This window comes from Alligator mississippiensis, chromosome 13, assembly GCF_030867095.1.
Source record: "Alligator mississippiensis isolate rAllMis1 chromosome 13, rAllMis1, whole genome shotgun sequence".
Classification (NCBI taxonomy): domain Eukaryota; kingdom Metazoa; phylum Chordata; order Crocodylia; family Alligatoridae; genus Alligator; species Alligator mississippiensis.
Genome location: NC_081836.1, coordinates 18,828,063 through 18,847,482, shown reverse-complemented (window position 1 = coordinate 18,847,482; position 19,420 = coordinate 18,828,063). Strand labels below are relative to the sequence as shown.

The following is a 19,420-nucleotide window of genomic DNA, read 5'->3' as shown; positions in this document are numbered from 1 at the left end:
ACCTCCCCCCCTTCACCCCCCGGTGGGCACTGCAGAATCAAGTGCTTCAACAACATCCCCCTGGGTGACCTGCAGAGCAGGTTCGAGGCCTCCAATGGCAGAGCGGCCCTGGCTCTGACCCCGGCTGGCAAAAAGATAAGAGCCAAGCAAGATGAGCCATGCAACCCTGCCAGGAGCCACACTCAGGCTCAAGCCTGTTTCATCCAAGCTGCCAGGCACTGTGGAGGCAGGCAGCAACCACCTGCCAGGCCAGAAGTGCAAAGGCGGCTCCTTCCCTGGCCACCCAGCACCACATGCAGGTGCAGCCAGGAGCAAGGGGAGGAGGCCGGGCCCCCTTCCTTGGACTCCAGTGACTTGAGTACCCCAGCAGTGGGATGAAAGGGTATGTGGGGCAGAGCATGGGGAAGGGGAAGGTCCTCAGGTGGTACCATGGAGCAGCCATCCCCCCACGACCTCCAACTCAACTCCAAAGCAGTTCATTGAAGACAAACAGCCTTCAAGGGCAAAACCTCATTTTTCTCCTTCAAAGAGGAAAAGCCTCGTTTTTCCGCAGGAACCAGAAAACCCCAAACCCTACTAACCATCATACAGCAGAGGGGCATGGCCCCTTTGGGGCCCACCACTTCAAGGGACTTGAGCAGGCTGTGGAGCAGCCAGCAGGTGCGGTTAGGCCCAATTAGGTGGTCCGCATGGCCACAAAGGGGCCCCCCCAGATTGGATGAGGACTGGTTATCCAAGGTTTAAGCCCAGGTCCTAGGACCTGAACTAGGAGTTACATCTAGAGAGCTAGAAGAGCAACATCGCACAGCCTGAGGAGAGCAGATCCTGGAACCCCTAGAGTTTAGGGTAGGAACTATGGGGATGGAGGAAGTTCCTTTGGTCCTGGGTAAGACTTGAAACTGCACCCTGTTGGGGTTGGATGGTGTGGTGGGACTGCCTGTCTCTTCTGCTGCCAGAGCCCTCCCACAGTGCGACCCCATACACCTCAGACCCAGTGCCGCCTGTTCTGCTTGTTGCGAGTCCAGGTCCATGGAGGCAGGACCCAGCCTGGTGCGACGTGTGTTCCTTGCGAGCAGCGCCAGGCCCTGGGTGACGGCCCAAGCAGCCTGGTCCTGCCCAAAAGCACATGGCCTCATGCCATGCCATGCCATGCCAGGCTGGCCCTATGACAAGCAGTGCTGAGTCTGAGGTGGCCAGGGCCACACTGTGGTAGGCTCTGGCCACAGTGGGCCCTGTGGGCCGCTGCTGTGGGGTGTCTGTGGACCCTGCGGGGGACCCACGCCCCCCAACCAGCACCCCTCACAACCTCCCCACAACCACAGTCCCTCCACACATCCATAGCACCCCCCCCCACACACACACACACACACACAATCCCCAACACCCCCAGTCCCTACTTACCAGGGACAGCTCCCGGGTCATGTAACAGCCTTGCACCGCTCCTGCTTGCCGCCCCCCCCCAACATGCAAATGCAGCATGCTAAGGAAGAAGGGTCACCATGGAGATGCTCTGGTCAGATGCCAGAGCATCTCTGGATGTCTGAGCCTTGGTTTGCCTCAGGACATGCTGGGGAACCGTGCCTTTCCCTGCTTTTTTCTGGGGTGGGTTTTTTTGGTACCTGGAAATTCAGGTATCAAATTCAGAGCCCACACTGCAAATGTGCAGCACAGGGAACATTTTTTCCTTCTCAGTGTGCCTCTTGCAGCATCTCAAAACTGGTTCAAATGTGCGTATTCGTCTGGACGCACCCTTATGATCTGTCATGTCAATGTGTCTTGACAACCCTTTGAATTCAGAGGGCAAAAGCTTCAAGTTCACCCTAAAGAAACAAAAACAATCACGTTCTTGGATTCTTAGTAGAGAAAACTTATACAGCAAAGCATCTAACCTCTCTCACCCTGGCTGAGGTAAGAGTAACCCAGAAGGTCAATTTGAAAGTAAACACAGGGAGACAACTGAAAAGAATGGAAACCAAGCTTGGGGAGAGAAGCAGGTCAAGTCTTCAAAAGGAAGTCAGTCACAGTCTAGCTAGCAGAGACATTTGTAAGCACCTTAAAATATTATCCTAATTCTAAAACTACTAACGGCTACAAATTGTTAGAGAGAAGGTTCAGGCTGGACATCAGGAGACATTACTTTACAGTTAGGGCTGCCAAGCTCTAGAATGGGCTCCCAAGTGAGGTGCTACTCTTTCCTACCTTCAACAGGAGGCTGGACAGATACTTGGCTGGGGCGATTTGATCCCGGCACCCATCCCTGTCTGAGGCAGGGGGTCGGACCTGATGATCTGTTTAGGTCCCTTCCGACCCCAAGTACTATGATACCCTCCCCGTCGGCAATCAGCAGCTGGTGCCCCCCCCCAGAGTCAGGAGGCACCAGTCACCCATGCCTTTAACTACCTGAAGGTTGGGTCCAAAGAGGATGGAACTACTGTTCTCAGTGGTGACATATAAGAAAACAAGGAGCAATGGTCTCTAGTTGCAGCAAGCAACATTTAGGTTGGATATTAGGAAAAACCTTCTCAGAGGGCGGTGAAGCACTGTAACAGGTTACCTAGAGAGAAGGTGGAATCTCCATCCTTGGAGCTTTTTAAGGGCCATCTTGACAAAGCCCTAGCTGGAATGATCTAGTTAGGGATGGTCCTGCTTTGAGCAGGGGGTTGGAATAGATGATCTCTTGAGGTCCCTTCCAACCTTAACTTTTTATGATAATCAGAACGTTTTAGCATACGTATAGCAAAATGACATATTCTGCACTCGTTTATTCCTGGTTGAATACTAAATATTTTTAGTTGAATTGAAAAGTTTTTGAAAGCTGTTTTCTTCATCAGGATATTGTTCAGGACATTTCCAGTCAGCTCTAGTTGCATTTGTGCAAGAAGAAAGCAGATAAGTCTGAGCTTGTGCCCCAAACACAAAATCTACAGGCATCTTCAATGTCAAACACAAATTCCTTCAAAAGCCTGCTGTGCCCCTCCAGTGGCTATGAATAGGTATGGTTATCAGGTAATTGGTAACCATATGCAGTCAAAAACCCCAAAAGGAAAAAGTAGTAAGGAATGGAGGGAGATTTTGCAACAATCAGATGTTCCCTGCTATTCATTTAGAATCACTAATTTTGTTGGCAAGCCAATCCCAATACTTAAAAGAAGTTCTGCAAATTTTACAAATGGTTAGCTTCTAACAAAGGAGAATTATCGTTGGCCACTGGGTTCTGTAATCTTTTGTGGCTGCTACTTAGCCCCTCCTAGTCTGACTGCACTGCAGGGGTAGGCGGTAAAGAGCTAACTTTTTAAAAGTTATGATTTGTATACAAGGTAAAATAATATTATTTTGACATTCAGCTACTCACTTTTTAAGTAAGAGCAGGAAAAATATTATCTCTTAAACTAAAGTAGAGCAAAGCAATATCATTATATTTGAATAGGAAAATAATTCTTTAGGTATCTTTAACCTAGTAAAGGAATTGTTCCATATTGTTAAAATAAATTGTATCCATTTACCAGTGACCTACACACAATATTATTCTAGTTAAGTTTTTTTCATAAAAATCTCTCAACAACTGTTTATTGTAGATTATCAAAATAGAGAATATAAACATTAGATAAGCATCTTTGTGTGTAGGAGATACTATAATTTAGGAAGTCTTTTAAAGGAATTATTAACCAGAAAATAGCTAATTACAGTGCTGATGTTTCTGAGACTCTTTGAAAGCTGAAAAATTTGTTTAAAATAACTAAACTTTGTGTTGTTCTCTTTGAAGGCAGGCTGTATTCTAGAATCTAAGTCTGAATGATTCTTCATTTTCATGTTTGTTAACAGAGAGTCTTCTTATTTATGTAGCTTCTCTCCCCTGCCCCTTACATGAGGTATCTGAGTCACGGCAAACTAGGAACTGTCCTCCTGTGAAGTCTCAGCCATAATTGGATCCTGAAGAATTGGTCTCCTCTAGCATCAGCTACATAACCCTGTTTTCTTCCTTAATTTTGAGCTCTTTTCTATGGGGCTAATTCTCTGTGCTGGTGCCAGATTACACCTGAAAGAAGCAGCTCAAACATCAAGGCTTACTAAATTTGTGAGTTAACAAGAGATTGACACCCCATCTGCCAAATGATCCATGAGGGCAAAAGCTTTTAGAAGTAGTGCCTCTCATATCCCTTTGGACAATAAGTCTGGGGCCCTAAGAAACAGATCAGTGACCTGCTTTTCAACTCCTCTGTATTTCATGGACCCGTAACTGCAACCATATGGCAGACATGGGCTTCAAAGTAGTTTTAGAATTAGGATAATATTTTAAGGTGCTTACAAATGTCTCTGCTAGCTAGACTGTGACTGACTTCCTTTTGAAGACTTGACCTGCTTCTCTCCCCAAGCTTGGTTTCCATTCTTTTCAGTTGTCTCCCTGTGTTTACTTTCAAATTGACCTTCTGGGTTACTCTTACCTGAAGCCAGGGTGAGAGAGGCTAGATGCTTTGCTGTATAAGTTCTCTCTACTAAGAATCCAAGAACATGATTGTTTTGTTTCTTTAGGGTGAACTTGGAGTTTTTGCTCTCTGAATTCAAAGGGTTGTCAAGACACATTGACATGACAGATCATAAGGATGCATCCAGACGAACATGCACGTTTAAACCAGTTTGAGATGCTGCAAGAGGCACACTGAGAAGGAAAAAATGTTCCCTGTGCTGCATGTTTGCAGTGTGGGCTCTGAATTTGATACCTGGATTTCCAGGTACCAAAAAAACCACTCCAGAAAAAAGCAGGGAAGGGCAGAGTTTCCCAGCATGCCCCGAAGCAAGTCAAGGCTCAGACATCCAGAGATGCGGGGGGGGGGAGGGCGCGCGGCGGCATTCCCCAGAGGCCAATCCTGGCACTGGCAGAAGTGCTGGCGTCACACTGGAAGTGCTTCTCTGGGATGGGGGTAGGGTAGGGTAGCCTCCCTCCCTCCCACCCTACCCTGAGGGATAGAGTCCAGATGCCAACCAGAAGCACAGCCCTTGTTGTTCCAGACCCAAGTGCATTACACTTTATCACGTAATTAGTTAGCAGTTAGTCAAAGTTGGATATTCTCATTATCCTCAGGAAATTACAAAGCTGATGCAAGTTTTATACTTATACAAACTTATACGAGTTTTTCCAATCCTGCATTACTTTTGCCTGTTGTACAACTATGTAAAGGGTTACTGCAGTACCTAACTTGCTATTTTCACATTAAGTTCTAATCCTCAAAGGTAACTTATAAAACACCTGTTGTAGACAAGCCTACAAACTTCACTTCATAAATCTACTAGATACAAAAAATCACAGACTCAATATAGACATTGGATTTATTACACGTTACAACCTGCCTGACATCTGATTCACCAAGTACCTGCCTGACCTTAACATTTACACCTCCCCCCCACCCTTCCTTCCCTCCCCTCCTTTTCTACCCTTTGTCTTCCTAATTTCCAGCTATTTACTTTTTCACAGACTGACTCTTAGCTGCCTTCAAGAACTGAACTACAGTAGAGTCTCCCTTACTTAGCTATGGCATTATTTTCCCCTTGCTTCCCTCTCCCCTTCCCTTCTCTACCCTTTGTTTTCCTAATTTCCATCTATTTACATTCTCACTGACGCACTTTTAGCTTCTCTCATTCGTTGGAGATCTCAGAACAGCAGAGACTCCCTATGTTTGAAGAAGGGTGCTTGTGCCCAAAAGCTTGCAAAGAACTTTTTCCCCCCCAACTACTCAGTTGGTCTAACAAAAGATATCATACCTAACCAAAGAGGCTTGCCTAACAAGTAAAAATAATCTAAGTTACTTTGTGCTCTCCATTAAGTGCAATTTAAAAGGGAGTGATTGAGTTTTATAAAATATATCTCCATAATTATTGTAGATGCTATGAAAAGTACTTTTACTTTTCAAATGGTTTTAGCATCTTGATTAAACCCCACCTTGTGTCACCCCCTCAAAGATGTTTCCACCTTCAAACACAGCACATGCTGTCAACAAACCCTCCTCTCCTGGGCTTTATGCCTTGCCCCGGGAAGTACTACCATGCAGAACTGTAACTGACTCTTGCTAACACTCCTATGGGAGTGGGCTTTCATAAGTTTTTATTAAAAACATGAAGCCAGAGACAGACTTGTGCTGCTTATATTGACACAAATAATGAGTCTTCTTTACTGTCCTGATGCCCCAAGCAATTTTTCCCATGGATCTTCCTCACTAATGTTTTTGTGACACAGAAGAGGCAGCTAAATATGGTATTTACTCAAATAAAAGATGACCCTGAATATAAGATGACCCCCCCCCAATAATTAGATTCTATATATGGAAAGTTGATCAATTTGTGGTCATTTTCCAGGTATAGAATCTACTTCCTGGAGGTTTGCCTTGAATTAGTCCCTATTACATTGCTACAGCAGGGAAAATAAATTGGAGTGGGAGAGGAGGGGTCAGGTGGTAACCATGGTCTCTGCCCCCTACAACATCTCCTCCTTGCTGTCAGACCTTGCTCTCGCTAAGTACATGAAAGTAAGGGGCAAATCTGAGAACACTGGGTGCAACTACACGCTCATTAATGCACTTTTGTTACTGTGCACTGAATTTAGTACCTCTTATGTGAGGTACTAAATAAATGTGCATTAGGCTGCCCTAATGCGTAGTAGTAAAAGCGCACACTTTTTTAGTGACACTTAATGTGCAGTAGCCTGTTTTTACTAAGCATTAGCATATCCACATGGTTTTTGATGTGACACTTTAATGTGCAGCAAAATAAGTTACTGTGCATTAAAGTGCAAGTGTAGACACACCTACCAACTTCCAAATAAATGTGCCCATAACTTGCATATAGGCTAATTACTATGAGTACCCATAGACTTAATTCATCCAGATGTGATGCATTTCACCTTTTTTTGGAACTGCTGTAAGGTTTAGCAAAAGTACTCCATAAACACACTTTTAAGCAGCACTTCTGTACCTACTTACATTTAATTTTTATTTTTTTAAAAGAAATTTGTGTTCCAAGCCAAATCAAGTCCAAATCCATGAGTCAGTCCAGAACCATAAGTGGCCCTACAACCAGCAAAAATCCTCCAGCCCAAGCTGGGGCTTCAGATATTTCCAAAGTCTTTTGGTAGGCATCCTACACACAGGCCCAAGTCTGGAGGCTTGGGGTTCGGATGTCCTCAAATTTCACCTGTCCTCAGCCATATGGCTGCAGAAGCAAGCTAGGGAGGAGCCTCCCATTTCCATAAAGTGGGCTTTAAGCCCCAACACTTTGGTGGGTACTAAACCACACCAGAAGAACAGTTATCCCCAGATACGGCTAAGGAAAACTGCCTTCATGGACCCAGATACACGGTGCTTCCCCTGTTGATGCTTGATCTGAGTCAAAAGGCCGAGAAGCGACTTACACTTATATATAATATTATGCATAATATTAGTCCACAGGCAAAAAGATCACGATTTACCATATAACAATGGGCTGGGCTCCAGCAGAGTCTACAGTGTTTCAAGGTATGGTGACCCAACAGCACAGCACTGCTCAATATGGCTCAGTATACTCCAGATACTCCCTACAAAGGATCTGTGCACCCCCACTCATGACTGGAACCACATACTCATGTGATGAGTACTGGGCTCCTCTAGCTCCACCTCATGGAGGGCAGGGCCACATTAACCATGTGTGACAGGCTGAGAGAAGGTATGACAAAGGGATTCTGGGTAAACTGGGACCCCATTTAGTGATGTTTGCAGCAGTTTAATGATAGATTATGTATTTAATGAGGTTTCCTTATACGCAAATGTAAAACAAGGAGCTTTCCTTGTCTTATATTCAAGTAAATACAGTAGCAGTTTAAGTTACTGTGGCAAAACACGTATCAAGAGGGACTCTGACTAATTGGAAAGAGAATATTACAAAATCCCACAGAAACTATGCTAACCTTAAAATAAATAGCTATTTGTGAGGTGCTTGCACATTAAGAATTACTTTATTTAGAGATGTTTTTAACATAAACATGAATAAAGATCATTGAAAAATTCAAAGAACATCCAATGCTGGAGAGTTCTTCAGCAGTACTTAACTGTTTTTTTAATAAACAAGCCCATGGCAGCAAGAGTACTTAATCTGGTCAATTGCCTTCCTGCTGCTGATTTCCAAAGGCTTTCAGGAGTTTCACAAAGGGTTTCACTCTCAGTAACAGAAAGCTAATTGCATACCTGAGTTTCTTCCCTTTTACTGCAGACCTGTGTTATGCTGTTTAAATGATAATCATTTTCCAATCAATGTTGGTCCTTAACATCTCTCCTGTAAGTCTCCAAGCTCTCAGTATGCTCTGCTGCTCTTTAGAAAGATTCAGGTAAATATTTTAATGTTAAATGGAAAAAATGAACGTATCGTTTAAAAAAAACAAAACAAAAACAAATCCCTAGAGCACTAAAAGGGAACTTAAAAAAGGACCTACAAAAACAGACTTTTAGTTGCATAATCAAACAATGGTGAAGCAGTCCCAGGGTTTTTAAGTGTTTGTTACAGAGAAGAGGTAGCCAGCCCTATCTACTATTATTTTACTGTCTAAAAATATACAAAGCACCTTGAGTTACTAACAAAACAGTCCCTGCCCAAAAGGACTTATCACTTAAACAAGCATTTTCAATAACTGCCGAGTCCACAACATACAGTTGCAAGTCACTGAAAACCAGCATTCATCATCGCCCTCTTTTTCAAAGATTAGGCATGTGTGCAACAACACAATATACTCAGCATATTTGGATGCTCTCTCAATTTGTTTTCCTTTAACTACAGTTGAACAATCCACACTCTTACTCCTATAAATAGTGGCCCAAAATATAAACTACAAGGGAGGGGGTTGTTTTGTTTTTCACATTATATTCATTACATTAACATAAAACTGAAATGTATGCAGAAAGCCAAAAAAAATCTTAGATTTCAAATACTGATAAAGAAAAATGGTGTTAGGTATCGTTAGGTATCTCTCAGGGGAATTCTATGAAACGCTCTCCCACCATGAAAGTTCCCATTTAACTGACAAATGTTCTCGATGAGGTAAGACTAATGAAGGATTGTGAAAGTCATGTAAATGAACTTCTCAAACAAAAATAAATAAATAAATGGAATAACCCATGTAAAACAGTTAAATTCAAGTCAGAATGTACTTAAGCAGAGCCCAACATGCAATTAAGAAATGCTATTTCCTTTACCCTGCAACTCCTCACCACCCTCCGGACTGCCCCCTAAGTTTTGAAAAATATGTGAATTTCAAAATAAATTACAAGGCAATCATGGAAATGGCATTTCAGAAGCTGTTAATCTATGCTGGGCTTTAAAAAATTCAGAAGACATGTTAGGTTTGGGTGGATTTTATAACAGTTTATACTCTTCAGTTATTTCAAAGCAACAAGAGCCTGGCTTGACTTTGCAAACTGCCAATATAAGAAAGTAAAAGAGTTAAAAAGATTCAAAGACTGAATTAGTCCAAACAAATATCTACTAATATGTATCCAGCAAGAATAAGATCACATTTGGCACAGCAAGACTGTGGAACCACAAATTAAGATGCCAAAGCAAGGGTGCTGGAAATTAAGCCAGGTAAACCAACAAAATGAGAAGAGCTACTGTGCCCATCATTCCTTTTTATGTCCATAATTTGATACCAGTGCCAAGTAGAACTGGTGTACTGAAAGAAGCTTCACCATCATGACTCCACTGTGACACTGTCTCGTCTTTATCATCCAAATCCTGAGATCCAGACCAAACACAAGAAGGTTCCCAGACAATGCTTCCAACCCCACTGGTTCCAGATAAATCCTGAAAGCACCTGGGACATGTCTGCATTCCTGCACTCAGCTTCACCTTTACATTACCTTTTATTTTCTCATGCTTATGTCTTCTCCTTCCCCTCTGACTTTTTGTCTTCTGTTTTCTTTATAATAATGAACTAGCCACGAATTCATCTGCAACACTGCTGTAAACCATTTCTCGTTCTGTGCCCTTCTCTAGCAGCAAGCCCAGAAGTAAGAGTCAGCATCAGAAAGCACTGTCTCTATTTGCTGTTCTTTTCTCTCTTTCGTGCAGTTGTCTTCTTTCATCTTTAAGGAAACAGGTCTGGACTCCCAACAGCAAAAGTAACCACCACTGCTTTCGGCTCGCTTCAACTAACCTTTACTCTTTCCCCCTACCAAGACAGTTAATTATCATATAAAGCAAGACTGTCAATTGTGATAGCTGGGTCTGTTTCCTTTCTACAGAAACTGGGGAGAGAGATAAACAGTGATATCAAAACAAAAGGCTTATTTAATACTTTACGTCCAACATTTATATGTAAGGGTATCTGAGCAGAAAATGAGTCTCTATCACAACTGTGGAGTGGCTATCAAAACTTGAAACAGCATGTAAAAAATTGCCAGTGTGAAGAGAAGCCACTAATCCATTGGATGGCAAAAAAAGAACGCAACTGTGTTCACTGCATGCGTACTAACGATGCAACACACTGGTATCCAAAGTCTACTTTTAAATAATTATTTTCTAGAAATAAAGTACGATGGTGTTATCTGCAAAGTTATGTGAAATTCCACTCAGCTTCCCAAAAATCAAAGTACATAAAGTGTCACAAGAATCTCAATAAAAAATTATGAAACCATAATTAAACAGCTTAGCTGATCCTATGATTTTATAAACTCTAGTAAAAAAAAATAAAATTTACAAGGAATACCTTCTTCAAAGTAAAATATAAAAACACCATTAACTTCATTTTAAAAGAGATGACATTTTGATAAGGAAACATATTTCCATCAAACATTTTAGTTAAATGCGCATCAACTGACTGAAAGCAAATATCTCAATAAAAAGCTGTGGGCATTTTAAAAGGCCACATTTCTCTTACTACGTAAAGCATTATTTTACTTCGTGTAAAGTCTAACTACAGTTTTCAAAGGGTATTCTCCCTGAACTAGGGACATATAATCCTCAATCCCGTGTGAAGTATTTCATACCATTTTACAAGTGAGGAATAATACAGAAGAGATTAAGGAACTTTCCCAAAAAAAAATCACAGAGAGCCACTGGTAGAGGGGAAAACAAACGTTTCCCAAACCTCTGTTCTAATCACCTAATAATGGCAAGTCTTCAAACTTCACAGGATCTACAGCATAGTCCCTATTCCAGATCAGACATGTCCATGTTGCTCCACTACCCACCTTGAAATCTGGGAAATTTTAAGACCAGGAAGTTATTGGTATATAAAGCATATTTCAATTTCACTGAAATGTTTCCACAAAAATTGACAAAAAAGCAACCCTAAAAGGTGGACCTAGGCAGTCAGAGTCCAAACTGAATTAGATAGCTAATAGTGTCAAAGATTTGTTGATCACAAACAGTACATTTCTGCAACTCTCTCACAATGCCCTACATAGTTTGCGCTACATAGTTTCAAGTTTCTGCATAGTTCCAAATCTTTTCACAAGCCCTATAAAATAATACACATATCTTTTTAGCAAATTTTTCTTTTTTTAATTAGAAATATGTCCAAGCCTCACTCACTGGTTCAAAGTAAGTAATAAACAATGCCAAGTGCATGTCACTGAAATGTAATGCACTACTATAAAAAAAATTCTACCACAAATGTCTTTTCTAGTCCTTGATTAAAGTCCTTCAAGCAAAATCCTCCCTTCCTATCAAGTCAATCTGCTCCTGACTTGGGAGCAAGGGCAGGAATTTGCAGCACCTCAGTTGTTCTGTGTTAACAGTCCCTATACCCAAATTTAATAAAAAATGGAAGCTAAATAGGACCAGCTTACCCATGACTGAAACAGGGCTCAGTTGCCTCTGTTGAACTTTCGCTTACCTCAGAAAAAATCAAATTTGCTAACACTGTGTACACAGAATTTTTCTTAAAAAAAGAGAAAAACAAAAAACCTGTTCATCTCTACCAACTGAATTAACATTAAGGAGCAGTGCTTAGATCACTACAGTAAGTAAACTAACCCCAAAATATTTCTACAAGAATACAACAGAGATGCAAATTCCTGGAACATGGATTACAGGAATTTCTAGTTAAGTCTTTATAGAATCAAAATGTTCACTTACCTCTAATTTTATGAGTTATTGATTAAAATATAAGTATCAAATTAGTTAATCCTACACAAGAAATACATATTGGATTCAGACAAATACCAATATTTATTTAAATCATAATAAAGCATTACAACTGTGGAGAAGAGGATACAACACAAACTGTAGGCTCTGATAACAAGCAAAGATAACTTTGCACATCTGCACCTATACTAAGGCAGCAATCTGCTCAGGAAAATTTTCCATCAACAGAGTTGATCTAGGCAAAGGAGTCTGTTCTCCAGTCCTGAGACAGGACAAGGCCAACACACTCTAGCCATCCAGGGAGTTTGTACACGTGACGAATACTGACCGTTTTTGTGGTTTAATTTCATCACGCTGTACATGTGTGGAGGTTTTTTACAATTTAAATGAGTTTCCTACATTGTAAACTAAACCACGCCCACATGTAGTTTAATTAACAACATAGCTATTTGTAATGTTGCAGCCTTTGACAGCTTGCCCCCACCCCACCGCAGGAGAGGTGGCCTGAAGGCAGAAGTGGCAAGGGACCCAATCCTTTTTTTCCCCCCCGCCCCCCTCACCGAGCTTGCCCATGTCTTCCTCAGCTGTGGGGGGGGAAACTGACTGGGCTGAGCAGCCCCTGAGCTGCGGAGGGCCCCGGTCCTTTCTTCTGCGGTGGTGGCACCCCCTCACTGTAACAGAAGCCTCTAATTTGAAACAGTGTGTTTTTAATTATTGCAATTAAAAACCCACCGTTTCAATTTGGGGGACCAGACCCCTGTCACATGTAGAAGTGGCCCCAGATGCTCTCCACTATAAATTCATTGCACCCAGCAGAATATATAACAAAGAGGAAAAAACAGCTTCTTTCAGAAGGCAGACTGTTTCGGTTGCATGCTGTCTAGAGCGTCATTCCTATATCACAGTAACGGCCTAATGTAATAAACTTTTCAAAAGCAAAACAGCATGGTTAACCATGGCAAAGTCCATGTGCAAGAAGAGCAAGGTAAACTGATTCAAGAATCATCGCCAGGAAGCTGATCTTCATTACTTACAATAAATAACAGCTAAAATATTTGCCAATAAAGTTAGTTTCAGTATAACTACTTCCAAAGTACTGCAACTAACACTAACAAAGCTTTCAACAAATATGGTTTCATGTCCACTGTCTACAGTGTGACTGACATGCCAAACAGTATACTTGCAATACATTTCCATTGTCTTCCTACGCTATTAAAAACTTATCAAAACAAAAAGCAAAATAATACTCTCTCAATCTTCTATCTATCCCATATGCACAATCATTCCCCCTTAAACTTGACAACTGTCAGACCTCCTTTATTTATGGATAGAGGAATTCTAAAACACTGCGAAAGAGTTTACAGGCCACATGTGCGTGCAATTCAAATAATGCAAAAACTACTTAATTTCAACACTAAAAGAACCACTAAAAAGTGGTTGAACTAATTAAACTATGTTTAAGATTTCAAGGTGTGTTAAGAGCAGTTCTTCAGAAATCCTGGTCTAAAAAACACATTTTTAAACTGCTTGGAATTGTTACTAGTTCATGCATACTGCTATTATTACAAATATGATCACATCAGAAAACTAATTTGATAGTAAAAGCTGTGTTAACCAGAATTTAACTAACCAGAATACTCTATTAACTGGAATTTCCAATAACCCCCAAAATAAATCCTTACTTTAGCAACTGGAATCTTTGCCAAGTTTATCAGGCATGTGCATGCGCATCAAGTATTTGCACTACAAGTATGACACTGTTTTCCATACAACTCTCAGATAACCAGAATTTTTAGATAACTGGCACCTGCCTTACACCACTCATGCCAGATAACAAAGCTTTTACTGTATAAGGGGAAAATGGCCAAGTTTCAGATTTATAGTCTAGTTCAAATTACTAAGATAAAAAAGTCTAAACATAATACCAAGTACTATTCTAGAATTATCTGAAATTTCTGACAACAGTTTTTTTAGAAGACGCACCAAGCCCGCATCATGTATCGTATCATATCACATACCATATTTTGTGAATTAAAATGGACAAGTATGAATTTAACTCTGTAATAAAAAAGTGATATTTTTGACAAATCACTTGCCAGATTTTTACAAACTGAGTTAGTATTTTTTGTGCTTGAAGGGCCATCTTCTATCATAAAACAATGTCAGTAGATTTTATATAGATTTTATAACTAACTGTTATGGGAATAAGAACAATTAGCTTGTAACAGGCAAATACTTAAATTACTTCATCTAGTGAAATATTTTTCTAGTTTATTATTTCTTAGAATGAGAGAGTTCATACAAATATGACAAAAGCATTTTTTGAACAAACAATTCTATACAAGCCTAAAATTATGCTGTGGATCCTAAAGTATAAACTTGTATCCTGACTGCCTAAAAAGTTTGAAAAAAAGTTTCAGGCATATAAATAAACTGTGCTCTAAGCTTCAGGTTGTATCTATAAACAATTGAATTTTAAAAATAAAAATTTTAATTTATCTTGTTTTGACTAATCCCAAAACACTGTTATGGTTGATGGAAATTATATAAACAGACTCAAAATAGCATCCTCATTTGTTTTCAGAATTGGCTTCCAAGTCCGAGACGCTTGATCCTCCAGATACTGTGCTCTTACCAAAGATCTCTCAAAAATTCCGCAAAAATCTAGGGTGTATCCAAACAGAAGTCTATTTTTCAAGGAGGGATAAATATCATTTGACTGTTAGGAAGTCTATCGTAAGGTATTTTAATAGTAAGGCATTTTCAATTTTAACACAGTGTAATATCAAAACCATACCTTCATTAATTCTTGACAACAGTAAGAACATTTAAAGAATACATATATAGAGTTTACTATGCCTCTGACAGCAATACAGACTCCTACTATATTAGTCAGCTTGCCCATCTTTCATTTTGAAACAATACAATCCAAAGCTCAGTCTACATTTTTTAATCTCATTTTATTCTGTAAAACAACAAGCTGCTCAAGATAAGTGACACACTTTCCCTTAGATACCTAAGGTAATGTGCTCCCAAACAAAGGAATGAACCAATTCACATCAAGAAAAATACTCTGTATTAATAAAAAAGATTAAGCTACCTCATTAGTGTTCCAACGGTGCCTCTCTTTTGGTAAACTTGAACATTTTGGTAGACATTCAAGCAGCTTTTTCGGTAAAAAGATTTTTACATGACTGCCATTGCTGTTCCCATGATCATCTAGAAAAGAGAAAAGAATACTTATGATGCATGTAATCTCAGGAAAAGGGCTTTTGTTAAGAGTCAGTTTATGCAGAACTTGAAATTCTACTGACTGACATGCTACCAAAGAGCAGCTATCTTTCTTCATGTCAAGTGGTCAAAGGAAAACAATCATCATCACTTCTGCTGAATTTAAGCTTTCATTTTTAAAGTATCTACCTCCTTCTGAATGTGCACTGAATACAAACAGACATAGTGCTAGCTTTTTAAGGCCACGTCTATCTTGGAATATTTATTACTAACAGCAATTGTGCTTGGGGCATAATTTTTTCTTGAAACATTTTATACCAGCAAAAAACTGCTTTTGCTGGCATAGTTTATTTCACTCAGGATATCAGTATAAGCTATACTGGTAAAAGCCATTTTCTGCTTGTATAAACTGTCTACACTAGGAGCGTCTTTTAATATAGAACCTTACAAGCAAACTTATCCTATTGCAGAACTGGCCTAGGCCTAGAGATCGGTCCAGTGCCTCTGCAGCTGCTACCACTGCTTTGCCAAGATGAAAAATGAAAAACTCAAGGTCAGTCAGGTTTCTCTGAAGCTACTGGGAGCTCTCTAAAGCAGTACAACCTCATCAGAATCAGGTCACTTCTCATCTGCTACAACTTGGGAAGGTGCATACAGTTTAATCAAAATACCCTGTCAACTGGGAGTGAAGTGATGGAAACCCTTCTATCTTCAATCACTCAAGCAGCATGAGAAAACAAAAGGAAACTGAATTATCCTTTTTTCCAGTAACTAGAACAGTCAGTGGTACATGGGGGCTTCAAATTCAGAGACAACATTCTGATAGAAATCCCCAAGCGAAAAACAGGACAGTAGGATACAGCACACAAGCAACATGATCTGGACAATAAAAGGAATCCATTACATCCATTTACACACCTCATGTTCATTTTCTAAAGCAGTAATTCTCAACCAGGGTCCCACCGCGTCCTGGGGTACCACGACATCCTTTTAAGGGTGCCACAGGGTGTCACGCAATATAAACACTGCTAGGTGTACAAACACAAACACACAATTCTAATATTATAAAAGCCTCAATCTGTCTGTTCATAACAATTTATTCATGCTCTGATTAGCCAAGTGAAACAGCCAATCAGAGTCCGAATAAGCATTCAAACAGGAGGTGGCAGGGCAGTGGAGCACTGTCATGATGGCAGGGACATGGGATGGAATGGGAGGGACAAGGCCTCCCCTCCTTGGGCCTGGGCCCACTCCTGCCCCACCCCACATCAGCCCCGAGCCTGCTTCTCCCCTCCCCCCGCTGGTGCAGAGGGGAGGCAGGGAGCAGGCCCAGACCCCAAGCAGCAGGAAGAAAGGGGGGAGCAGGCCTGGATAGGGGGTGGGGGTAGGAATGGGGCTCCCCTCGCAACCCACTTCCCCCTGTCATTCTTGACATGCAATTGGCTAGTCTAATATAATAAAAGGCCTAGTCTGTCTGTCTGTAACACTTTTGGGCAACTGCACATGCACCACTGAGAGAGCGGACGGCAATTAGCTGCATGGTCTGGGCTCGGCATGCCCACATTTGCACCACTGCCAGGGAAGTTTGCAGCAGCAGTGAACACACCCTGACTGCCCTAGCATCAGGGCTTCCTCCCTGCCTCCCACCACTGAGAGGGCGGGGGGGGGGGGGGGATCACAGTGACTCCCCACTGCCCCCATGCCGCCCAGAACAGCCAGCAGGGAGGGGGAGGCGGTGGGCAGGGAGGGAGGAAGGTGGACACAGACCAGGGGGGTGGAGCAGGGCTGGACCTGGAGCAGCAGGGTGGAGCGGGGCTGCACCCAAAGCAGTGGGGAAGGGGGTGGGGATGGAGCAAGGCCAGACCCAGAGCCGTGGCATGGAGGTGAGAGTTGAATGGACCTGGACCCCAGAGCGGGGGGGGGCAGGGAAGAAAGCATGGCCAGACCCAGAGTGGGGGGTTGGGGGCCCAGATGTAGGGCTCCATCCCTGCCCACGCCCCGCTGTCATTCTTGAAGGACAATTTGCTAGATCACAACATAAAACCAGAGATTTCAAAAGGAATTCATAGTGTCAAAAATATTTAAACCTAAAGTTGTCTTTCCAATTCTTTGCCATAGAAGAATTGCTCTATTATTTTTCTGTAGGCAAAAAAAAAAAAATCTATAAAAGCTGAGAGCTGGGATGCTTTTAGTCTAAGGGGTGCCTTGAGTCTAATGGGGTTGAACATCAATGTTCTAAAAGGACACTGACTATAAAGGGCAAGGAAGAATGATAGTGTCAAAACACATCTGTATACTGCTATCTGCTGCTATACATATATCTAGACACTGCTTCCTAGACTAGAGTGCTCCTTCCTGCAAGTAAGGCCTGCATTCTTTGTTTCGGGATCTATAACTTGACATTGGGCATACCCACTTGACCAAGCCATCTAAAATGCTGTGTATCAGTAACCTGTGATTTATAACTGCCATAGATCTCTATGTAGTCTGAATACTATCAGTAATCATTATACATTTTCTTTCAGGTTATTGATAAAATGCTAAGTATCATGTGGCCAAGAACTAACTACTGTAGAACCCCCTAGAAACATGGACACTACATGGACATTCACAATTAAGAGTTGGAGAAATGGTTAAAAAGAATCCATTTAATGTGTGCCGTGTTAATTTTTGTACCATGAAAGTTTCTTCTTTCACAATGTTTTAACTATCATATAGAACCAAATGAAAACACTTCAGAGAAGGCAACATATATGACATCAGTACTGTTACATTTACAATCTAAAACTGTAATCTTATCAAAAGCAGTATCAGATTGTATCTACTCAAACTGTTTTCTAGGAATGCACATTAATTGGCATTAGATTACCCCTCCATTAATTCAGTGAATCCTGTATAAACCATTCCATTATTTTGCCTAAGATCAGTGTCAGACTGACAAGCCTATAATTACCCAGATCATTCTATTATCTTTATTTAAATATTGGTGCATGCTGGCTCTCAGACTGCTAGAACTTCTCCAGTGTTTCTCTCTTAAGAATTGCTGAATCTCAAAGGTGCAAAGAAATCCTTCAGCCAACTCTTGAAAATTTCCTCAGAGCAAATTATCAGAACATGAAGATTTGAAAAACATTTAACTTCAGCAGCTGCTGTCTAATATTGACCTGATTTACAAGTGAAATAAAAGTTATTTTCACCCTTCTATTATATAAGTTTGGGTTTTCCCCAAACATAGAGCAGAAATATTTACTGAATACATACAGTGCTGGAAGCGGAGGTAAAGTAAGCATGGAAAAAAAGAGTTGGCATCTTGCCTGACCATGCAGGTTTTCAGTGTTTTATTTTTTAAATAAAAAGCCCACTTGAGGATAAGGTCTAGTTGGTCTAGACCTACTAATAATTATGCTGTTACATGAGATGAATGCAAAATTTGATGACCTCCAATGCAGATTTAATCTTTCTGAATGGCAAGTTTAACCAACTAATATCAAACAGAAAAGAAAGTGCATCACTTTCAGTAAGGTTCTTTACCCAAAGAACCTTGTCTGCCTATGTCCTTAGACCAACACAGTTACAACCTGTACCCCTGTCACTTTCAGTAAGATACAAATGTGCTCTTTCTCCTTCTCTCTTTGGCATGCTCAGAGATGTGGGGCAGAAAATTTTCCAGTGCTTTATTTTTCCGTGGGAACTTTTCCATTTCTAAAAATTCACTGTTTCATAATAGTCATTAGTAACAATGAATGGATGTCAATACAATATTAGGCAAGCTTGGCAGTTTCAAAGTTGTAATTAATGTTTTTCAGGTGATTATCCCTAGGAAGTATGTGAGAGAGTACATATATGTTTTATTGATTTGTAAACTGGAGGGTAAATACACTCACATAATAATCCAAGCTAAAAATCAAGTTATGAATTCACCTAATTGGCTGTGCAGGTCAAAGCAAAACCAAATGAAAGCACTGCTAAGCTTGTTTCTATTTCTCAAAATCTCTTGCTTCTGGAGAATCAGTCAGAAGCATAACTAGTGAAGAAGATGCTGTGCGATAAGGTGCCCTTGCCCATAGACTCATTGATAAAACCATCC

At 41.0% G+C, this 19,420-nt stretch overlaps 1 protein-coding gene across 1 annotated transcript in view; it reads right to left on the bottom strand.

Moving 5' to 3' along the window:
- CAMTA1 (calmodulin binding transcription activator 1) overlaps window positions 1–19,420 on the bottom strand; it is a 1,290,304-nt gene that overhangs the window by 1,236,750 nt on the left and 34,134 nt on the right. Inside the window, exon 2 of the mRNA XM_059716189.1 lies at window positions 15,203–15,321. Coding sequence (XP_059572172.1) covers window positions 15,203–15,321 — 119 coding nt within the window. The remainder of the gene's footprint in view (window positions 1–15,202; window positions 15,322–19,420) is intronic.